Genomic DNA, 24,493 nt, shown 5'->3' with positions numbered 1-24,493 from the left:
GCATAGAATGCATACTGACAGCACGTGTTAAAGAGAATGTTTATAGTAGCCTTGTGTGGGCTTATGAACAGGAAAGAGTCAAAGAGATACTAGACAAGGCAACAAACTAAGAGGCCTAATAGGTTATGAAAGAAGGCCATCCAAACTCAAACTTACCCTAGACTAGCCCTTTGTATAGAGCTACAAAAGTAACATCGTAGTATTGATCGCCCAAACTGAATAGTCCGGCAAATAAAGAGTGGTTAAAATAAATAACCTTAGTCCACAATTTCAGCATGACATGTGGCAGTCTGACATGGCATGCTGAGTGGCAGCCATGACGTGTGGCATGGGACACATGGCAGCCCATGACGTGCTCAGGGCACATGGCAGCCTGTGGGGACATGTGCAGGGCCATGCATGAGAGCCAGGCCTCCATGCCAAAATGGGCACCAATTCCCACGTTTGAAGCTGCCCCTCCTAGATCTATATAAGAAGGCCTGCCCTCCCGTCATTGGCACACACTTTCTCACCCCCCTTGCTAGTTCAAGTTCTCCATCCTCCTGCTTCTGTAGTTCCTTCCCACACAGTAGCAGTTCTGCAACAAGAGCAGCCCCTTCTGCGCCCTCTGCAGCAGCACCTCTTCCAGCACTTTCTGACCCCCCTTGCTGGTTCATGCTCACCATCCTCTTGCCTCTGCATTTCCTTCCCACGCAGTCCTGCAGCAGCAGCTTTTTCTGCTCCTTCGACAGCAACAGCATCCCCTTTTCCTCCCTCTGCAGAGCAGCCCCTTCTGCAGGAGCGCCTGCTTCTCTACAATATCGAATTCCGTCTGCAGCAGCCCATTTGTAGAATAGCTGTTGCTACAAGCTTGTTCTCCACACAGTCCTACAACAGCACATCTCCCTATGAAATCTTTGTTTCTAGAGAAATCTGCCTCTGAATTCTTGTACTCTCCCTTGTGAAATGCTACTTCCTCCCAACAAGTACGCTCAAATTTAGAGGCAAATCTGTAGCAGATTTACATTGTATTCTGCATAGCGTTTGAAGTTGCATCATAAAACTAGAAGAACACAGTTATGCTAAATCAATCTCTCTATCTTCAAAGCATTTGCTAAGTGTTACTGATGTGTGGAATGAGTGGTAGTTGTGCAGGCATCTGCTCTTTGGATTGGGGGAGCCTTGAGCAACCTAGCTAGGCTATCTTGAAAAACACTGTTATGTATATAGCTTACTGCTCAGCCTTGAGCTTAATTTTGATGTCTTGTACATAGCTCATGCTAAAGTGTGGGTCTTTTTAGTTTGGTCTCAAGTGTGGAAGGTGTCGATAATATTAAGTTCAACACCTTGGTCTTGCATCTCATTGTAATAAAGAGCTTGGATAAGAGGGCCGCTTGGGGGGGGGGGGGGGGGGGGGCAATTCTTACCTCTTAATCACTCAAGCAATATTGTACATTTCAGCTTCTATTCTTTCAAAATCTATGAACTAAAGAAATATTCTGCAAGAGCACGGAGGTAGTATCCTCAAACCCACTCACATTCAGATAGCCCTCTCACCTAGGAATGGTGCTGTCCTGCCAACTGTCGGTGGTCAGCAAGTTGTGGTAGATCCTGATGAAAAGTGGAGCACTCTTGCAGGATGGAAATGGAGGCAATGCCACTTGTCACGGCCATTCATATGGAAATTTTGAGCAAGCTCCCAGGTGTTGTCATATATCACAGACGGCATGTGCCGAACATATCATTGAATGTCAAGCCTAAGACTCTGCAGAAATGTACTGAGGTGGTCATTGTTTGAAACTATAATTGTATGGCCACTTGCGTGAAGCAATTAATGTAATGGTTACTGACTCCATGGCCCCTTGAACTAGCTCAAAGAACTGTTTGAGAAGACTATCCATATACTGTGAATGAGGATCATATGTTGATCAACTCTGCCCATGCATAATGAGCTGTCTCTAGTACATCATGTAGTGCTTGGTTGCTATTGGTACCACCAATTGATGGCTTCACCTATCAAGTGCATGAAAGCCAAGATGCTCTTCTCGTTGTCTCTTGAGTCAACAAAGACAATGTTTGGATTGAAGTACGAGATTGAGATCTAGCTTCATTTGGCAAAAGACAAACATTGACCTTTTCTTTCATGTACAAGGTATATCTAGGGTAACTAAGGAAATATTCTAAGCGATTTATCCCAACCAATCTTATTCCCATCAATTGGTCGTGATTTTGTAATAACAGATCAAATAGAGAAGCATTTTTAGAGCAACTATGGTGTGCTAGGCTTATGTTGATAGGTTGTCATGCAATTGCAACATGATTAATTTTGAAATCATCTCTATAGCTGAGATGAGCACATTAATATTCCATCTCATCTATCAAAGTTTAGCTTCTTTAGTCTGTCAGGCTCTGCTGCTTTGGCCTGGAGCAATAACACTAGCAAAGCTCAATCCTGTTCCTCCTTTGCTTCTTGCACTGACCCCAGATGTGCTCTTCTTTGGCCTTGTGGGCAGCTTCTTTTGCTTTCTTCGTGCTCTTCTCTGGTTTCGTGGGTAGCTTCTTTCTCTTCCTTGTCTAAGATGTTCTTCCCTCAACCCTTCAATTCGTAACATTGCCTACAAAGTGGTTTTCTGTCTATTGAGCCTGCATCTGCATCATAGTTTACATCATAGCAACCTTATCTTAAGGAGATAACTGTGCCTCTGATGGTGGCTGGGGCTATGTTGTAGAGGCTATGGGAGAAATGTACCCATGAGAGAAGGAATATTGTGTTAGAGATCAATGACCCCACCTGTGAGCCCTCAATTTGTTGGGACAAAGGGGCATTGGATCATAGGAACATATTGTGAGGGGGAGGGATAAGGGACAGTTCTGGGCTGCAGGACAGCAGCAGAGAATGCTGGAAGAAGGCCACGAAGGCAGGAGCAGCAAGCTCTACTAGACCTCCTGGCAGCCCTTTATAGGCTGCCTAGAGGGGGTTTGTTGGGGCCCAAATAGGCCGATTGGCAAGTCCGCCAGTCAGCCTGCTAACCGATGCAAAAGTCAGCCAGTGCAAGGGGCCTCCAGCCCCCTATATAAAGAGCCCTTCTCCTCCTCATTTCAGCATCAGCCACATTTCCGCAGTAGCCTACAAAGAGGCAACACGGATCAGGAGTAGTCTACCAGAAAAAGTTCCAGATCTTGGCCAGCCCCTTGGTGGATATCTTGTGCTCACTCTGAGCTTGGTTTTGCCCACTATCTGGTGGAGGAATACATTTGAGTTCTTTCTCATATTCTCTCTCTTGTATATGCTTTCTACACTCTATCCTTTAAGTGAGGTTCGCTTGCGTGGTCTGCATCATTGAGTGTGTGAGTCCTATCCCGCATAGGTTGCGAGGTTGGAGTGATTCTATCCTTCATTTCCAACATCTTCTAGGGGCTAGAGAGCCTGTTGGTGAGGTGACTACTGCGTCTGTTGCAAGCTGGAGCTATGTGGACTCCAGGAATTGCTGCCGCAGGGCTACGCGGTGATGCTGCATTGATTGGAGCTACTGGAGGTGTTGTAACCTGCATCATCTGTTGCCGAAGTTAAGGGCTATGGCTGAAGCTGATATTTGCTGGAGATGATGCTGTGCTGATTGTATGTGGAGGTGCAGGTGGAGCTGGGAAGCAGTTTTGGGATCATAAGGTTGACGAACTTTTTTTTAAAATTTCTTAAAATAAAACTCATTCTCTCCTACAAAGCGGTAGGCATGGAGTTGCTCGGTGAGCTCCCCCCTGCGCCCGCGGTGGCGTGTAGGCTGCTTGCGGCTCCCAGTTGCTCCGCGCGTTGCCCCCTCCTCGCAGCCCTCCATCATTGCCTCGCCCTCGTCCTCGTCCTCGCGCTGCCCAGCCCCTCCTCCTCCTCCGCTCCGTCCTACCTTCCCAACTCTGCCTCTGTCCCCTGCCCTGCATTCTCCCGCTCCGCCCCGCTCCATCTCCCCTTGCTGCTCCTCCACCCCGCTCCACCCCTCCTTCCCTTGCCTCTCAGCCTCCTCCCTTCCGCCTCGCACCTCCTCCCGTCCTTCTGCCCCTCCTGCTAGCGTGCCTCCCCAGCCATTCCGCCTCCCCCCACCTCCTCCTCCTCCTCTCCCACCTCTCCCGCCCTCCTTCCTTTTCTTCTTTCCTTCCTTCTTCTCCTTCGCCTTTCTTCCTCCTTCCTCTCCTCCCCTCTACTTTCCTTGCCGCCCTCTCCTCTCTTCTCTGCCTCTCCGCCTCGCCTCGCCCTTCTTCGATTCTCCCTTTTTTTCATTTGTCTCCCTCCAGCGGGAGTATTCGTGTTTGTTACAGTGAAAGAAAATCTTGGTGGTGACCTTTGGTTTGGCCAGAGGGGCTTTATGGCAGCACCCTCGACTCCCACAGTCGTTAAGGTTCTTCTTTTCCCAGCTGACAAGCAACAGGTACATCAGGCAGTTTAGTCCCTCCCAAGGCGCTTGTGGGTAGAATTGTGGGCCTCACGCCTACATGGAGATAGGTGTGAGAGTGGATCCAGGCGAGCTTGACATTAGAGGGCGACTACATCCAGGAGATCACCATCTATGGAAGAGGCATTTTTCTCATCCAGTTGAGCTCCCTTGACACTGCCTCGACACTTGTGGAGCAGAGCCCCATCCTCCTTGGCCCGCATCTAGTTTACCTCTTTCCTTGGTATCATGGGTTCACAGTGGAGGACATGGATACGACACACCATGTTCCACGTTTTTCAGTTACGCTCCGCTTCCCAGGGCTCCCCAAGGAGTATTGAGCCATCCTCCCCTCCATTGGTCAGACATTTGGCACAATGCTCGAGTCCCCGCCAGAGTCGGTCGCCTCAGTTCTAGCAGATGATGGAGTCCCTAGGATCAGATTGGTGGTTGAGAGTCTAGAGTCCCTCCCAGAGTTGATCCTCCTCGAGACCCTTGAAGGGGACACACTTCGCCAGAGGGTGGAGATTTCTGGGCTACCAGGCCAGTGTCTTCGATGCAGACAGTGGGCCCCTTGCAAGAGATTGCCCCCGTGGCCTCCCCCATGCGCCTCCCCCCCCTCCCCCGTAGAGTAGGCAGAGTCAGCAGGCCCGAGTCCTAGGCCCAAATCCAGCGCCCTCTCAGGCAGGAGCAACAGGAGTCTCAGACCCTATGGATTACCCCCTCAGAAGGGGACTGGACCCAGGTTAAAAAGAAAAAGAAACCAAGCAAACAGGCCCGCAAGCGCTACAGGCAGAGGGCCAATTGCAGAGAGAGGGACAGGGTTGACGGAGAGGCCTCGAAGGAGGAACAACAGGAGCCACCTTCCCCAGTGACAGGGGCTGCCGCCCATCCAGACGATTCTCCCGCTTTGGAGGTTTAGCCTGTGCACCCACCCTTGCAGCAGTAGTGAGCCCCAGGAGCTCTAGATGCGGCGATGGCGGAAGCCGCAGACGCTAGCCCGATAGCGGCCGTGGAGGAGTGGATCTAGAGCCCCGATGAGCCTGATCAATAGGGGGGGCCTGCGGTCGTCCATATTCCTCCTCCCCAAACCCCTCCCCCTCTTCCTTTCCACCTCCCCCTCCCCCTCTTGGGTTCCCCCTGCCCCCTCCCCCCCCCCCTCAACCCCCCCTGCTATGGTCACTCTCACCACCCGTCCCCCGCGTCCCTACCCCCCCTCGGGTGGCCCGTTGACAAGGGACTAACAGTCTCAGTCCACTCCTCGTTCACCATCATTGGCATCGACTAAGAGCTGAGGGCTCTTATACCTCTAGGGGAGCAGCTGTACGAGGTTCGGCTTCGACAAACCCTAAGCAAGGAGAAATCCTTGCCCTCCATTGAGTCAAGGGGGAGCAGCCCTTTGGCATGTCCACATGATCCACCTAAGGGGAGCAGCCCATAGCATGTATGGATCCCCACCCATGGCTCTTGAAGGGCTCAAATGCAAACGGGCAAGTTTGAATTGATTGGCCCTTAGGACAAGTGGCTGTTGGGGCAAAGGACCAAGGAGGAAAGGCAGGAGGCGGCTGGACGTTTGAAGCTAGGGGACTAATTCCCTACATTTTCATCAACACTCCATCAAGGGATTCGAATTCCTGACGAAGGAGCAGCTTGGCAAGGGAGATGGAGCTTTGGGATCCCGGTAGGGGACCAATCCAGGGAGCAAAGGAAAAAGTGTAAAATTTTGAGGTGAGAACTTTGCCCTCGTGACAGTGGTATCAGAGCTGAAGGAACTGAGCAGAGTCAGTTCATCAAAGTATCAGCTTGATAAGGTTTTGGGAAGTCAAGGTAGTTGACAGTTTTTTCCACAGTCTGTGTTTTTTGGGACAGACAGACCAGCCAGTTTGAAAGCACTTTTTCTCAGTCATGGGCACTCAAACGAGGTCAATGGTGCTGAGCCAAGCAATACAAGAAGTCGGACCAAGATCAAGTTCCGGGAACATGATGCAAGGCTTGAGGCCATAGAGCTTGCTCTTAGTGAGTTGCAGGCCAGCCAGGGGCTGTTACAGCAGCAGCAAAGATCGGGCTTGCTCATGTGATGAGCAAGCTAATCAAAGATGATGGGATAGGACCCTCTGGAAGGCTTCAGGTGAAGCTTAAGGAGCCCGAACCCTACAAGGGCGCACAAGAGGTAAAGGTATTGGAGAACTTCATCTATGACATGCAACAATACCTTGCCCTTGCCAAGATAGTCGATCCCCAACAGCAAGTACTTCATGCCTCAACCTACTTGGTGGACGACGCAAAGCTATGGTGGAGGAATTGCAAGGAAGATGAGAGGAACAACCGCAACACTTACACCATTTTGACATGGGAGGAGCTTTCACAAAGGTTGAGGCTGCAATTTCTGCCCTCCGACATTGAATGGAAGGCTCGGGATGCCTTGAACAGTTTCAAGCACACCGGAACTTTGAGGGAGTTCATCAAGGCTCACTCCTCCCTAATGCTAGAGATCAAGGAGATGAGTGAGGCCGATCGGCTGTATTATTTCATCAAAAGACTGAGGCCTTGGGCACATGATGAGCTCATGAGGGAGCATGCCAAAACAGTGGCTGAAGCCTATGAGGTGGCTGACCGCCTTACCGATTGGCAAGAGAAGAACCATGGTGGTGAGAGACATGCTCAAGCCAAGACCAAGCCAAGTGGACAAGGGATCCCTCCATTCAAGAAGAAGAAATTCAAGAGGTTTGGCTCCAAGAACAAGAAGAAATACCATCCAATGGGGGAGGTTTCAGTTGAGAAAGCCAAGCCCAAGTTTACTGCAGCTCAAAAGGGAAAAGGCAAAGTGAGCGCTACTCAGCGAGATACCTCGGATGCCAGGTTGGTATTGACATTACAGCAGAGCATCAGATTGCCCCGGTCCTTGAGAGTGTTTGGTGCAAGCTTCTCTACTAGAGCTCAGCCAAACTCTCCCTAGCAGGTCGAGCCTTAGTGGCAAACCAGGTCCTTCTTGCCACGGCGTGGTATATCACCTCCCGCAGGTGCTTTCACAGAGGATGCATTAGGCAGCTCCGACGTTTGGTACGGAACCTCCTTTGGGTAGGTTCAGACGGCACAAGGGACACTAGAGCCCGAGTAGCTTGGCAGACGGTGATCATGCCACAGGCACTGGGAGGCTTGGGTATCATTGATCCGGAGATGCAGAGCAGAGCCCTTTTGGGCAAGTTGGTGGTTCGTGGCCTCACCCCAGGTGTAGAGCCTTGGAAGCTCCTCTTATAGCGAGGGCTTCTAAGGAATACCCCATGCACTGGGGGACAGTGGCAGCCTTCACATAGATGGATTTTCTCAGAGACCCCCCTTACAGGGATGGGTTCCCTCTTGATGAGGAGCCTTCACAGGGTCTAGCAGAGACTGGTAGGGGGTCTCATCCGTGCTCTGCCCAAATGCAGAGAGAAGTTTGAGTGCCAGCTCCTTATGTGGCACCCAGAGATCAGAGATTAGGAGGGACGTATGCTCGGACAACGGACTAACATTGGTTGGGCACAGCGGGACAGTGGTCCAACAGGGTCCTTTGGCCATTGGGGCAGATTACCCATGGAGGCAGAGGCGAGGCTTGACGCCCTAGCGCATCTGTGAGGGACAGGGCAGCGGATGGGCGAGATTGACTTAGCCATTCCTGAGTCCTAGTGGGAAGGACTTCGCGTTTGGAGAGACATCATATGGTTGGGGCAGTTTTCCCGTATTGGTGTCCCCTTGAGGATGTTGATGTAGCGAGGCAACACACACCCTGGCTTCTTCCGTGTAGGACCAGGAGGCCTACTCCACCCACTCACTGAGAGAGACCCCGAGATGGATGGGAGTCTTGATGGGATTCATTGGCAGATGATCAGAGTGGTGGGACGTTTGGGAAAGGAGTGGCACATTGACCCTCCCAGTATCTCAGAGCAGGACGCCCCGAGATGGCGCCTTTGGCTGTGGGAGGGTAGACCCCTGAGGAAGGTCCAGTGGGATTCGGGAGAGTGGTTCTGGCCTTCCAAGGGTGGCCTAGCTGAGCAGGTGGATGAGGTGCCCTTCTTTTCCTACACCACACAGATTGGTAGGAGGCTTCAGATGGACTTGTCGAGATTGACCCCCTCGAGGGAGGGGCATTGGGTGACCCAGAGAGTGCCCCGGGATGTTCGTCGCTCCAGGTTTTGGACGCGATTGTGGTCCAATTTGCGGCCGAGGAAGATTTCATACTTCTTCTGGCTAGCCACCCATGGAGGCTTGTCCATCGGACCATGGTTGGAGCAATGAGAGTGGAGGGGTAGTGCCATTGCTGCTCCGATGGTGTCTTGGAGACTATCCCGCACTGCCTGTGGAGTTGTCGTAGCGCAGTGAGGATTTGGATGGGAGCCCTCAGGATCATGACACGTATGCAGAGCCTTCAGAGAGACTACACCTGTGGGATGGTGGCTTGGTTGACAGAGGGAGGACACACGTTTCAGATTGATGAGATCTCCCTAGCCTACCGGATACAGGGTTAGAGCATCCAGAGGATAGCACTCCACGAGTCACTCCCTCCTGACAGCCTAGCTCCTCCTCCTAGGGAGGACAGTGTTTGGGAGGTGGTAGCCAGCATCACGGCTTAGAACATTTGGGTGGCTCGTTGCAGTCTTGTGATAGTTGAGCACCCGGTTTCACCCTCAGCTACCCTAGTTGCCATCTGACAGGATATCATTTACACTCTACGGTCCACCAAGGAGTGTGGGACTCTAGGCTCCAGGGTCACTATCGAGAGGCGTGCTTGTTTTTGCAAGGCTTGGCTTGCAGGAGTTTTCTACATCTTTACCCTGCGAGGGATTCGCTGGTTGTATAGTCTCCCGACTTGGTTGTTAGCCCCAGTATCAGAGATCCCCTAGGCAGTGAGCTTGGTTTCTTTGGAATAGGCCAGTTCTTTCTTTCAGCCTTTGTGTGTGACGGGTCGGAATTGAGGGGAAGAAAGGCTAGATGGACAGAGCTAATGCAAGATTTTGATTTTGAAATATGTTATCGAAAGGGTTCGATGAATAGTGGGGCGGATGCCTTAAGTCGAGTCAAGTTTGTAAATGCTATGTCATATACGAAAATATCCTCAGACCTATTTCAATCCTTGAGAGGGCTTTGCGCAATTGATAGTCATTTCAGTTCTTATTGGTAGAAGGTCCAGGATGGGAGCTCCATGGTTGACCAGGACTCAAGGATTGTGCCACCCACGGTACAAGCGGCAGGAGATCAATGGATGATTAGGAACGGCTTGTTGTTCCGGAATGGAAAGATATGTTGCCTGATGTTTTGGATCTTCGATTCAAGATTCTCTGGGAGTGTCATGATGCTCCTAGTGTTGGACATCCAGGTTTACATCGGACTCTGTCTCTTGTGAAACGTTCCTTTTATTGTCCTAAGATGCGTGCATTTATTGAAAGCTATGTGGTAGGTTGCCGAGTTTGTCAGGTTACTAAGGCAGAACGCCTTAGAAGCGCGGGTTTATTACAGCCATTGCAAATCCTAGGTAATAATGGGAAAGTATTTCCATGGACTTTATTACCGGTTTGCCTAGAACGCGCAAGGGTCATGATTCCATTTGGGTCATAGTTGATTGTCTGAGAAAGATGGCTAGATTCTTACCTACTAGATCGACCATATCAGCTATTCAGTTAGCTCACGAGTTCGTGGACCAATTGTTTAAGCTATATGGTTTGCCTTTTGACATAGTCAGTGACAGGGACTCTAAGTTTACAAGTAACTTTTGGATACTTGTTTTTGAGAAGTTGGAAACTACTTTAAGTATGGGTTTCTCAGATCATGCACAATCTGATGGTAGTACAAAGAAGGTTAACCAATTGGTTGAAGATAAGCTTCAGGCATATGTTTCTAAGAGACAGTCTTCATGGGAAGATTATCTTCCTATGATAGAATTTGCTTACAACAGTACAAAGCATTCAAGTACTGGTTACAGTCCTTTTATGCTTATGTACGGGTTTCAAACTAAGTCACCAGTTATGGTTGGGTTCAAGGGAATTCAAAATGATACTGTAAGGACATTCTTGCAAGACATGCAAGAAATGTTGTAGTTTGCCAAGGAGTCTATTAGAAGTGCCCAAGATCGGGATAGATTTTATGCTAATAGACATCGATCACCCAGAGAGTACTCTGAAGGGACGATCATGAATTTTGGTGAAAGACAGATCAAGAATAGAACTATCACGGAGTACAAGATCAAGTGGAAGGATCATGTTGAGGAGGAAGCAACATGGGAGACATTACCTAACCTCCGGAGGACATTCCCGGGCAAGTCTAGTTCCCTAGTGCTAGGTCTGATCCTGGATTGAGTCGCGGACGCGCACCTGCATCTTAGCATAGCCCAAGGCCCAGTGGCAGATCCAAGGATAGGTGAGGGCATGTTGAGGAGGATCCTATCTTCGCACCTTCTACAATGATAGTCCAGAAAGATAGGCTTCTAGAGGGAAAGCCCTGTATGGTTGTGGTGATGCTCACTAAGTTGCAAACCACATTCAACAAGGAAACAGCTACCATGACCCCATGCTTGGCTCTAGCACAGTGGGATCAGCCTTTTGATTTGTGGATCAATGCTATTAACTATGCCATCAGTGCAGTACTGGAGCAGCACGGCCATTGATCGCATTTGACATGCAAAATTTGATTCCAACCAAGAATCGGTACTCTGTAAATGATATAAATAACTCTTTGCTGTTTTTAATTCTCTCAAGACTTGTGTGCATTTGTTGATTGGACATGAGTGCACAATTATCGTGAGGCCTTGATGTGGCTATAAACGATGCCAGCTATCAATGGTTGGACTGACAAGTTAGATGAAGCCGAATGTTAGCACAATTCAGGGGGATGATTGACTACATGCTAGGCGTAGACAAAATGGTTGCTAATGCCTTAAGGGCATGGTGTCTGTGATATTGATTGTTCAATGAGTCCACGTTCCCCCGATTAAAATAAACAATACAACAACTCTCCCGAGTTCAAAGAGTTTTAATGCAAAGGATGACCAACCTAGTGACCATGCCATACATCATGGTGGTTGTTCCTTTATAAAGGAAAACCTAATGTATCTCTTAGATCTGTCTAGCTTTATAGAATTTTTGAGAAATTAGAAAGGACAACGGTTTCTATAAGAAGTTGGTTGCCCTTTCCAAAGACTTTGTTAGACAACTCTAGTATTCAAACCAATTATTCAAACCAATTTCTCCAAGTTTTCATCTGAGCTAGAAAGCTGAACAGACTTTCGAGGACCGAGTTAGCTTCCTTTCAATGTCTTGAAGTGTTATGACACAGTCCTGATGAGAGAAGTATCTTCCAATAGTATAAGGGATCTTGGAATGATACCCCTTCATCTAGTGTGGGTGGCAAGATGATGCGGAATACAAGGAAGGTCTGTGATTAGGAACCATGAGGATTTATAAGAAGGGTACCTGCAGCTGCAAATGCTTTTATGTAGTCAAGATCAAGCATCAAGCCTCTCATGAGGCTCCATGTATTGATGATGATTCGTAGTCTAATTCTTCTCATTTCCTTTCCGCTTACACGGACTCATTCACTTTTCTTTAGCCCTGTTTCAGCTTGAGTAGAGGGAGTGTCATGGGCTTAGAACTATGCACATCTGACTTGGCTAGGCCAGGTCATCACATGGCATATAGACATTATGGGTTGCCATATAGGCAGCTGTCCTATGCACAGTAGCCATGTCAGCCTGACAACTGACAGACACGTGGACAGGCCATGCAGGAGTCCACAAGCCCCAACGCAAAAGAATTGCAATCTCTCCCCTCACATCTCAATTTCTTCAAAAGCTCTGATTTCACATCGAGTGTGAACTCAACTCTGTCTGTCATAACTTCTTAAGGTGGTGTCTAAGTACAACGCTTTAAATCAAGGCCCCTCTTCTGGGGAGGATATGTTGGAGTCTGTATAGGAATAAAGTTTCTTTTTATTTAAAGACTTAAAAAGGCTTATTGTCACAAAATCTATTTTTAACTCTGCTTGAGAACTTTTAGGCTTCACCATTCAGGTTTTATTTTGAAGTGATTTGCTATGTACTTTTCTGTGCATGCAACTCTTTTTGGGTGTACAATTTCCATACTGATTGACAGCGTGGGGAACACAAAATTTCAATTTACATTGCATGATGGCCATCAATGGTGTCCAAACTGTGGCAAAACATATGGTATGAGAAAGGGTATTTTAGAAATGGCAATTCTTAGAGCTCACAGTTCAAAGAATGTTGCAGGCAGTGCACAAATGGGACTTCTGTCTATACTGCTGCATTGGAACATTACAGATCCCCCCTCAATTGACGAGAAGTTGCGTAATTTTCGAGTGTGCACTATCTATCAGCACAATCGAAATCCTTTTGTGGACCATCCTGAGTATGCAGATCTTATATGGGGAGACCATCAATATTACTGGAGTCTGACGGGACTCATCAAGTGGGTACAAAAACTCATGGAGGGAGCAATGCATGGATCGATAAATTTCCTTACACAACAATAAAGGAATCGACCACATTAAGGTTTTACAAGAGAGAATTTATTTATCATGCTACTAGTTTAGTCCATTAAAGGTACATGGTATTGTCTTTTTCTAAAGTTTCTTTAATTCTATAGTAGTCTTACTGCAAAGCCAATAAGCCTATCATGACTTAAGGCACTGGATGTGCAAGAAATCAAATCGTAGTTCCTGATTCAGTTAAGGCTGCTTTTATTCCTCTTGTTCCCTAGTTCCTCTTGTCCTCAAAGTCCAAGCCAATAAGCCTATCATGACTTAAGGCACTGGATGTCTTGAAATCAATGTATCAAATGGTAGTTCCTGATTCAGTTAAGGCTGCTTTTATTCCTCTTGTCCTCAAAGTCCCACACGTTCCTCTTATTTAATTGTCTATGGAATAATATTTTATGTAATCTCCAATGTGAGCACCATATTTACATAAAATAGAGCCATCACTTATAAGGCTAAGCCATAGCCAAATTCGTTCAAGTACTCTTTTCATATGCACAAGCGGCAGTCAGATTTTTATTCATAGTTTATGAGGCAGGCATGTGTGAAAGGATGAGATGCGGTTTATGGTTCCCGGGCCACAAAGAGACCTTCTGTTATCATTTCTATCAAAGATGGGGATCCGTTTATCTTGCTTGTAGCTTACACTTTCCTGCATGCCGTCTTCTTAATTAGAGACTCAAAATATTTAGAATTTTTGAACTGCGCATTATTTTTGTCTATTCTGAAGTGTAATCCCAGGGGGCATTCCCAACGGTTATATCAATCACCTGGACACTGGAGAAGGCAAGGAATATTTAAGCAAATGGCCTTAAAATAATCCAAGGCTGACGTACTGTATTTGTGAGTGTACGCACATACACACATATATTCTTTTATAGTGAAGCCTACTTTTTAATGTTGGCATGATATCCCTTGGTGCACCACAGTGTACCACAATTGGATTATTTTAACATTTGTGAAAGTGGGGAATGGTGGGCAAGGCATATATGAAAATATCTTGTTTAGATCATTGGCTAAAATTGCCCTCTAATGGTTATGTAGATTTACAAAAGTAAAATGCTTTATAATAAATTGGAAAAGGAATGTTTAGCAAAGTAAATGATGCATATTTAATACTAGACAATGTCAAGCCCTTGATTGTTGGTATGCGCCACACCCAACCTCCACTTAGGTGTTGGTAATGAGCCACGACCCACATCTGTTTCAAGCCATACTGTGGGGATTGTTTTCAGTGCTTGAACATGATACTCCCTCTTTGCAGTTACAATTACTCCTTGCATGCTAAAGTCATGATATTGAATGACGAGTAAACTGTCACTTATCTCCTCGAGCCCAATGCTGGGGTCACAAGGATCTGTTGCCTCAAGGTTTTTTACCCCAACACGAGAAAGATCAGGTGGGACGGCATTCAAAGTCAATATGTAGCTACCAGGACTATCAGAAGCTTGTAGGCATTGCGCAACTCCTAGTTTTACGAAGCCAAAGGAGCATTCTGGGTCAATGGTTATGTAGAGAACGGGTTCTTTCTTCGAGGACTTGTTTGCGAATTGTGCGCTGTGATTCCCTTTGTCATGGCAGCTGCACAACAGGTAAACCGTTATCACACCATATTTCTCTTATGTAACTTGCCCTCTTGTTGACTTGTGAGGCTAATTGCACTTGCGTGTAGGAATGGCTAAACTGACAACTTTTGCTCTTCTACATGTTGTCATTGTACCTATTCCCTTGCTGACACAATAGGGTTTGCTTGATTGGGTCTGTTAGTAGAATATAGCTTTTTTCTGACTACTACTCTGATAGCTTTTGTGCTAATATGTTAAGTCATTGTTGTTTACTCCATGTGCATGCTCCACTGACATGAGGAGCAACGGTCTGAGATCATTTAAGTTCACTCTAAATGTCTTGCTTTTGGCTAAATTGTGAATATTAGCCCCACTTTCATCTAATGTGGCCAATTATACTACATTGTATTTAGCTGTTTAAAATATGGCAAGGCACTTCCAGCAGGTTATAGTGGTTGAAACACCCATTTTTTATGGCCAGAATAGTTTTTCTTGATAACCCCCAGATTAGCAAGATTATGCCGAGTGTTGATCACAAGAATTATGTAAAATTGGGATGTTTGGAGGTTAATAAATTTGAAAGCACATGTTGTGTTGATCGAAAGTATGAAGAAAAGAGCAAACTACTTCTCTTTATTTTTTTAATTTAAAGAGAAAACCTAAAGCTTTGATAGATCATTTAAATGTTCTAGTTTCGCAATATGGTAGGACTATCAAAAGATGTGTAGGAAAATATGTTTGCATACTTTGGAACAACTATCCCAACAATTGCAAAAACAAGGCTTGTGACCACCATACCAGTCCTTTCTTTTGTACAAGGCTATTCAATAATCACAATAGCAACAAAGCTATTTGTACGATTGGATATATTAGTCTTATGTATATATGTGTGTGTGTTTTCTTGGGGCAACCATTGCTCTAACCTTACGAGTTTTTTAGAGCCTCATTACGACAATCTCTGTATGATGCTTGTCGTGAGGATGACTTGGATGTATTTTGTTTAGAGGTGTTTTTCCACTGCTTTTGATTTTTCGGAATAGTCTATTTTGTAGAGTATTCTCATTGTAAAAAGATTTTCTAATATAAATACAGTGGTTTCACCCAAAAAAAGAAGAGTGTGTGTGTGTGTGTGTGCGCGTGCGCACCTCTTCCTCAACTTCAACTTGACTCCCCCAATCAACCTCATTTCTGTAGAGAATATGGGCCTGAAGTGCTTCATTCCCCCACAGAGTTTGCTCTCTCCCCCTCAACATAGTTTCTGTGATATGGAAGGGTTATCTCAAGACGACTAAGAGAAGATATTTTCGGACTTGATGGTGACCCCCATGACAAGCACTAGAAAGAGTTCATGCCCTACTTATACGAACCCATTCTTCCCACCCAGAGTATTGGAGGCGGAACTAATGGCACATGATAACAAAGTATGGGACCTGCATGACATGAATCATTCAAGATTGACACCTGGCTGTTTCTCACTGATCTGATACAGTTCACTAAGAGTATTAAATCAGAAGCAAAAGAAGCGGCCCAAAATTTTGATAGCCCAATTGTATATAGCCATTCGTTGGCTAGTTTCTTCCCCATGGCTATGTTTGCAGCTGGCAGATGCCCATCCTCAGTGGGGGTCTTTGGTAGATGCAAGAGTAGGATTAGTGAGACTAAGAAGAGAACTCCCAAGTATGTCAATGACATTTTCAATGTGGGCAGACCCTATATTAAATGCAGATGCAATGAGGAAAGGATGGATTGCAAAGCCCAACCGCTTTGGTTTGACCACGCCATTTGGTTCATTGTTAATAACTTGGTTACTTTCTTCCCTGGGAGACCTCTGAAAGCAGCCTTTAACTCATTCTTACTGTTTATGAAGACCCTTGATATGGTATTGGTTGGAAGAGCCTCCATTACATTCATGTATATGAGGGAACTGATGCTTACCGCAGTACGGAATTTGGAGAGGAGCCCTTCCATGCCATTGCTCCCACACCCATCCCCAGGAATTTGTTCATACGGGGAGAAAATTGTGAGGGGTCACGATACTAGCAACCATAGAGCAACCAGCTCTTCAAAACGGGGTAGATTCCAATCACGAGGGGGAGCGAACGGAAGAGTCAAGAATGCACAACCAGTCCAATCATGCACCTCGAGGCAGATCGAATGGCAGAATAGTGTAGAGAGTTCAATCCACTTGGACACAGGAGATTCTCAGGTAAGGCCCTAAAAAATTATGAGAGGCGGAAAAACAATGTCCTTTACACAAGATACCAATGTAAAGCTGCTAGTGAGGCACCTCCTCTATGGTGAGAAAGATTGATGTTTTGCAGGTACACAGCCTTCCCCCAAAGAGTTTTATCCACCTCCCTCATGGGGAAATTACTTTAATCACTCACCGCTTGAATGATAATAAAGGATTCATAACATTGGAATTTGATAATCTCCTTCTTGACTACTTTTCTATCAAGAAACTGCTTTCTGAATTCTATTTGGATTACGATTTGCCATTGGCTAGTGCATTTATAATGGAAGCATCTATTAGCTGGTCCTTTAAGGACAACTTGGGAGCGAAGTTAATGAAACCATGGCTATACTTTAGGGATAAAGGGAACACATCATGCCACTGCCTTTAGCTCGACATGACCAGGTTTATCAACAGAAACTGGAACCATGTCGTAACACTGGATACATCCATAATAAAGAACAAACAACTTCGCATTGAGGTGCAGAAAGGTCTGAACCATATCCCAAGGGAGAGTGCATAGGTGGAGGGCACATAACATACATTAATGCAGGCCTGGTTCTAGATGATAGACTTGGCTAGTAAACAGGAATTAGACCGCCTACGGTCGCTTACAAAACCATTTGAAGCATTTGCAAGGAATTTCTTAGTACACTTGACAACCACTAAACCCCATATCAGAGGGGATCCCTTAACCTTTTCTTACTCTCACTAGATACAGAAGGAGATAGACCGTATTACATCCAGTATCTTCGTTACCACCATGGATAAATCAGCATCCACGTCGGCATTTATATGCACGAAGCTTGGCTTCTCCCTAGCATATGAGAGGCTAAGCAGCCCGGACTTTGTTCGGGTCGAGCATGGGGGCTTCCTTGACCAACTGGCTAGGAGCATTTTATCCTTTCAGATATGTCCACTTATTGAGAAACACTCATTACCCTACTTAATGTGCACATACAAAGCACACAAAAGCTCATTCAGGTGGATAACAAATGCCCATGTATGTGTTTTCTAAAAAATAGCCGCGTTTATATTATCATCACTACAGGCATGCCTGGAACCCGTTATGGTTGCTAGTGCAAACCTACAAGAAGCAATCATGGACGACTTAGGAGTCCCCTCTAAAGCCTTTGGATTGTCAAATCAATCTATGACACAAACATAAACTTGCCAGATTCCAGAACGTGTGTATTCACAGTCGATATTGGCAAATGCTTTGAGAACATCCCCGTTCAAGGGGAAACAGGCCTCATACAAGTGATGGAGCGGGTGATTTCATTGGCCTTCTCATGCTCAGAAGAAGACTTCATTGTTCTCCGGTCACCTTGATTTCCAGGATATCCAGAGGGTAGATCCAATACGGCTTCTTGAGGTCCCTCTCCTCTAATGGGTCAAGGAAAACGTCTCAAGTTTGGTACATTAACTAAGAGGATATCATCCATGTACCTTGTTGCGTGCTTAAAGTTTTTCAGGGCTTCTCCTTGTTTTAGGTGCCAAAGTCTCATGGTGAAATTGTATTCGAACCAAAAAAGGCAAAGGTTGCACTAGAGTGGGGAGCAAGCGAACCCCATGGGGATGCCAAACACCTGTCTATAGGTTTCCCCTCCCAGGGATAGGTGCATATTACAAAGGAGCCATGTGTTCATCTCAATCAGCTCTTGTTTTGATGCTAGGGGGGTGCGTGGTGGTCTTCTATCACACCATTTTGCTATCTACAAAAGCATACTCCTCTGGCATATGGAATGAACCCCGGGGATCAAAAGCTTCCTTCTTGAACATGGCCATTATCGTTGTACATCTAGAAAATGGGATAGCTGTTACAAGTAGGTTTGATAAGCTCAAGAAGCTTAATTACAAAAGGTATGTCAATACATCTAGTAGAATGCGAACCGACCAAAGTCCTTTGCGGAAAAAGTTATCTTATCACAAATAATGCCCATACTCTACACTGAGAATGGGAATTTTAATGCCTTCGTACAAATTGAGAAGTTGATGAAGAAATTTGAAAGGAACGGGTTCAATTGGAGGAGTCGTCGGGGATTGATACTCGAGTTCCTAAGAAACGACTTCCCGAGGAGTTTCCTAAACATTTGGTCGATAACCCAATGGATCAGTAAGCACCTTCTACCCTTGATACCCCATAATAAATACACCATTTGAAACCTTATGTGGAGCAGCGGTCCATCCCAGTCCATGAGGATGGGTGGATAGCTGACCACACATGGACTGTGGATCTAGGACAGCTGTTGGATTGCGGCTTGGCAGGACACACACACACACACACACTTGCCTCCCAAGAGGGAGGGGATCAGACCCCTTTTGAAATACTGGGGGATATTTGACAGAGGAACTGGGGACATACAAAAAACCCTTTGAGTGAACCCCTTCAGATGGTCGGAACAGCACTGGATGACCCCCAAGAACTGATATGCACTTCAAGTCCATCGGAGTGTTGCACATTAGGTGCCTGATGGTTAGGAAGGATGAATAAATATTTGACAAAAAGGAATTAATAAGAGCTACTATGGGGAGGACCCCCATAGTAGACCTCATAGCACATCATAGACCTCCCACATCCTTGCCCACGCACCCCACCATACAGCCTGTGGGAAGTACATGGTACTTAGGCGCACTAGCACATGCATATTTACCCTCCCTCCTTCCCGCCCTTGGCATGGTCCCCAACGGCCACTTGAGGGCAATACCATCAAGGGTATGCGAAGTGCCTCGAGCCCAACATCGGGTAAAGACAACGAGTCCCCAACACCCACCCCTTCAGTACCTCTGACAACCCAAATTTCAAGACGCAGGAAGCTCTTAAGGGAGCGGAGGACCTTGGTATGACGACCCAGCTCTGACAAAGCTCTTCATTACAGTCTCGAGGGACGCGATTCTCAGCTACACAAGGCAACAGAGGGCACACAGGTGAGTTACACATACTCGCTCTCCCCCTCCAGCCCAGCCACCCTTGTCACCGTGTGGGAGCTGCTCGCACTCCTGAGCAGTCAGGAGGAGCCTCACCACCTTGCCTCTCCCCCCCTTACTCTGTGTTCTACTCCTTTACACCCACGAAGCAAGTATAGGAGCACACGGTGCCAGCTGAGAGCTCTCTAGAGCTTGAGGATGCAGCAAACGACACCCATGGCCATCTCGCAGACTCTTGCACCTATAGTGTGAGATGCTGCAGGCCATGGAGCACGTCAAAGTGCTAAGAGATGGACTAACGAACGCTGCCCTCTCCTCTACTCATCGTATTTCGACCCCCCTCATTATATTTTGACACTCCCCCTCGTCATATTTCCGTAGCAGATGCATTTCGCTTCTGAAGGATCACGTTGTAGGAGCGAATGGTTAACAAGTCTGCATGGATCCAACTCGCGATCCACCTCTTACATACACGACTATATTTTAGTCCACTCTCGCTACGTGTCCTGGGTGCTAGGGGGCCTGCATGCAATCCGAAAAGAACGGGGCATATAGTCTCTACTTCAAGAGGATTTACCCTACACTCTAGAGCGGGAGAGCATGCCCATGAAGTGCCATCCCCAAGCACTGAGGTAATATCGAACGAACGGGGTTGCCAAGTTGCTTATGCCTCATAGAACTCCCTGAGCGAGGCATATGACGTAGATACGTGTGACTTGAATAGGACACAGTCGTATACACCTTGCTTTCTACACGCTCCAAGTTGGATACGCACCTATGTAACATGAGGAGCCCAACTCATGTTATTTCATCGACTATCGTGAGTCACACAATGATATGCGATGGCGCTCAACCCTTGAGTGACGACTCACAAACAGAGCACAGTAAGCCAAGGTAAGGTGAAATACTTATATGTCCCCTATTTTAGCTATTCTTGCTTATACATCCCTTATTCACATCGGCACCCAAAAGACGAGCATCGACCCTAAGCGGAGATAGTAGAGCATCCAATGCCACCTCAGTAGAGGAGGACTGTTGGAACGATACGAAGAACGGAGATACGAGGGATATCCCGGTCTATACTTAGCAAGAATATGAGAAAACCCCCCTCCAAATAACTAAATGTGATCCTTGAAGAACCCAAGCCATAGAATTACTGCCTTCATGCTCTCGACATAGACGAATAGAGCTTCAAGACCCTAAGATAATATCTCAAGCGACTAAAGAGTATAACATACACTGTCTCCCTGTTGCAATCGAGAGTTGCGACCCCTTCCATCTGAGATATCGATAGGAAGATGTCTATGTTACACTAGATGTATGGTTGATAACGAGTTAATGGATGTATGCCCTGCAGATATTTACATCGTGAACAATAGTTAAAGAAGTATTAATGAAGTCGAACTCTTAAGCATGACTGAAATACTTGTGCCCAGCTATTTATTATCACCTGAGTGATCCAGGAAGTATATGGATGAACTGACACCTCAGATCTTAGAAGAATGCTATGATATTAGGTGTGGGTATTTGACACTAGAGCATTTTTATGTCTTACTGAGTTATTAGGGATCATTATTAATGACATTCTCATGTAACCCTTAGGCTAATTGTATTTTATGGCAACAATATTACTTTTTTACTAGAATCTTGAAGATTGGCATTGTTGTAAGCTTGACTGCAATGTTTATATCAAAAATTGTTCAATGGGATAATAAAAGCGCTTGATGACAGTAAGTAGTCACATCCCTAATGACCCTTAAGTCCCTTGAGAAGAAAAGGTTATCAATACCCACTACAGTCTTACTAAGTTATCAGAATGACATTCTCTTGTAACCCTTAGGCTAATTGTATTTTATGGCAACAATATTACCTTTTTACTAGAATCTTGAAGATTCGCATTGTTGTTTAATCAGAAATTGTTCAATGGGATAATAAAAGCGCTTGATGATAGTTAAGTAGTCACATCCCTAATGACCCTTAAGTCCCTTGAGAAGAAAAGGTTATTAATACCCACTACAGACAATAGGATCTATGAGAAAGATCTTTATGCTCTGTACTAATCATCACCATCGACATCTCCTTCTTGATAAGAAATTGTTGGGTTTGATAAGGATAACAACTGCAGTTGGGCCATGAAGCCTATAGAGTGCATTGTGTTCATGTTCTAACATGCTGTGCCTGTGGATGGATGCAGGTGAGTCCAGTTACCTAGCTTTGTTTTGGTTAACAAGAAGAGAGGATAATGACACTTGACAATAGCATTGGCTCACTAAATGAGATTTACTCCTTAGCACTGGAACAGTTTTTAAGAATAGCCGGTTGCTTTTCTCACTTTTTGACGCCTTTGATCAACTTTTTTGGAGGCCCCATGCTGGTTGTAACTGGTTAATGGGTGGACTATCTACTGTGATGCATATATTGCTAAAACAACAAACATCCTTGGATATGACTTGAGCGAATCAAGCTATCAACTATGTTTGAGAATTTTGAGAAAAAGAGACATAGTTTGTTTTTTGCAATATCCATTTGTTATGCACCTTGATTGGAGTAAATTTCTTTGTACATATGCATATGTATGTATGGATAAAAATGATTAAAGCATGTTATGCAATGGAGGATGCATTAATGGCATAGGACTGATGTTGCATGAAGGGAGAAAGGCAGTTTTATAACTGTGAGCTAGAGGGTTGTAATGAGGGAGGATTAGAAATCACTGTTCTATTAGGCAACACACACACACACACACACACACTTAACCCCTTCTTTGTTCCCTCTCTCTATTTTGCTTTAACCCCTCTTATTATAACTAAAAACTTCTTACCTTATTTCTTGTTATTCCATGGCACCTTAATTCTCAATTAATTTCTTTGATTTTTTGAAAACTATGGTTTACCCCCAATTTTTTCCACTTTGCTTACACTTTCTAAAGATCTTTTCCTCCTTTTTAACCCCTTCAAACCACCTCTATTTCTTGAAATTCCTTTTAAATTAAACCCCTTCTATGTCTCACTTATTTCAATTTGTATTAATCCTCTTTTTTGAATACAAAAGTGCATTATTCTTACTCTTAAAACTTTAGACTAATAGTGCTAAACATTGCTTTGTATTAAACAAATTTTTTTAAAACAAAGGTTCATTATCTTCGCTACTTGAGCTTGATAAGTGTGCGGCTTAAGCAAGTATTTTTAATGTGACTCCAATAACAATGGAGGGGTGTTGATGACCCCTAAATGAAGATACTGCATTGGTTGTGATAACATTTTGAACACTAGAATAATCCCTATACTATGATGGACTGCTTTTCCAGGTTGCAGAAAATTAACACGAGTTTGGAGGGATAAAGGGGGACTCCCCCCTTGATATGTACTCTTGCAATGAAAATTCTTATATGGACGAGAATTGGAAGTCATAATAGCATTACTTTTTGCTTACATCCTCCTATGTAATGCTGAGATTGGATGATTCTGGTTTAGGCAATACAATTGATTATAAGATTATGAGCAAGTCGTAGTCGCTATTAACAGAATTAATTAGCATTTGAAAAGTCGTGACACTTGTTTAAGAATCCTCCTTTCTTTCTTGAAATGCTGGAAATGACAGGGATAACAACAGTAGCTGAGCTATGAAGCCTGCGGTTACAGGTGTAAAGCATTGGTTCTAACTCATGTTTTACCTTGATTGACGTAGGTGAGTCTAGCCACCTATCCCAACTTTTTGGTTAAAGAGGACGGAAGAGAATGAAACACTTACTGGTGAGTCGGATCACTCTACAATGTTCCTCAGTTTAGGAATGTTTACTATAGAGACTTTTTACCCCCAAGAGGGTTTTGACACCTTTTGATGTCTTTTGGGAGGACCCGTACAAGCAGCACCAGATCAGATGACGGGCTGTCTATATTGTAATGTGGTCTTGATACAAGAAAGGCATAAGTACTTATCAGATACTCTATGATACACCTTATTCTGGACAAACTGGGAATTATGGTTTTTGGAAACATTTTTTAAAAGAAGTAACCAAATTCTGCACAGTATACACAATGGGCAGTTTGAAGTTTGAAGTTTTGAATTACTGCTGTTTGCCCATTGATATATTTGAGCAGCATCATAGAAAGCAGGATGCAACATTCAACAAAATATGGTGCAACATAGAGCACAATAATAACATGGGAATGAGGATGCATTGGGTGCAAAGGGTAGCTTCTTAATTGAGAACCAAGAGGGTGTATTGAGAGTGAAATAGAGTTTACTATTTTAGTAGGTAACACACACCTTGATAGGCTCGTTAGGATGACAAAGATCCTAACTTGATGGGTTTGTTTCTCTCTCTCTCTCTCTCTCTCTCTCTCCCCCTAGGCACCTATTTGGTTTGCAGACCTCACCAAATTTGTTTATGAGGATCGGCTACCGGCCCCTTCTCAAGCATGCCAAGAAGTCATGACCATGTTCCCTCAAAGAGTCCATGAAACCATAATCAGTTTGGACTCCCAAGAAGCAAAAGAACACTCGGATTCTAGAAGACTGTTAGTAATGCAGTTATCTTTCAATGATTGGTGCAAAGTCCTAGTTCTCGGCAAAGGAAGAGTGGATGAAGCAGTTAGTCTCATCAAACAACTCCATGAATCATTGGACCAGATCATTCATGAAGACAACAAAGCTCTCTTGGACTTTGTGGAATCATCCCCAAATACTATGAGGAACCTGTTCCTCAACTTCAATTTGAACCCCCCAGTCAATCCAGTTTTTGCAGAAAATATGGGTTCGAAATGGTTAATCCCTCCACAGAGTATGCAATCCCCTCCACAACACAGTTTCTGGAATATGGAAGGACTATCTCAGAACGACCA

At 45.3% G+C, this 24,493-nt stretch overlaps 1 protein-coding gene across 8 annotated transcripts in view; it reads left to right on the top strand.

Moving 5' to 3' along the window:
- The window catches only part of LOC147880803 (uncharacterized), an 88,584-nt gene extending 66,622 nt beyond the window's left edge, over positions 1-21,962 (top strand). For 2 of the 8 annotated variants that reach the window (XR_015540577.1, XR_015540576.1), the window contains exons 8-9: positions 12,658-12,990; positions 21,844-21,962. Coding sequence is in view for 5 of the 8 variants with exons in the window: in XM_087370998.1 (XP_087227124.1) it covers positions 12,658-12,920 (263 nt within the window). In the remaining 3 variants the exon portion in view is untranslated. Of the gene's footprint in view, positions 1-12,657; positions 13,029-21,843 lie in introns of those variants that run through there. The other 6 variants (XM_087371001.1, XM_087370997.1, XM_087370999.1 and 3 more) reach the window with 5 other exon arrangements.
- Positions 21,963-24,493: the final 2,531 nt, after the last annotated feature.

This window comes from Dipteris shenzhenensis, chromosome 32, assembly GCF_047967505.1.
Source record: "Dipteris shenzhenensis isolate YYH24624 ecotype China chromosome 32, Dip_SZ_1.0, whole genome shotgun sequence".
In the NCBI taxonomy this organism is placed as follows: domain Eukaryota; kingdom Viridiplantae; phylum Streptophyta; class Polypodiopsida; order Gleicheniales; family Dipteridaceae; genus Dipteris; species Dipteris shenzhenensis.
Note: the sequence above shows the minus strand (reverse complement) of the source record. Positions and strands in the feature narration are given on the sequence as shown.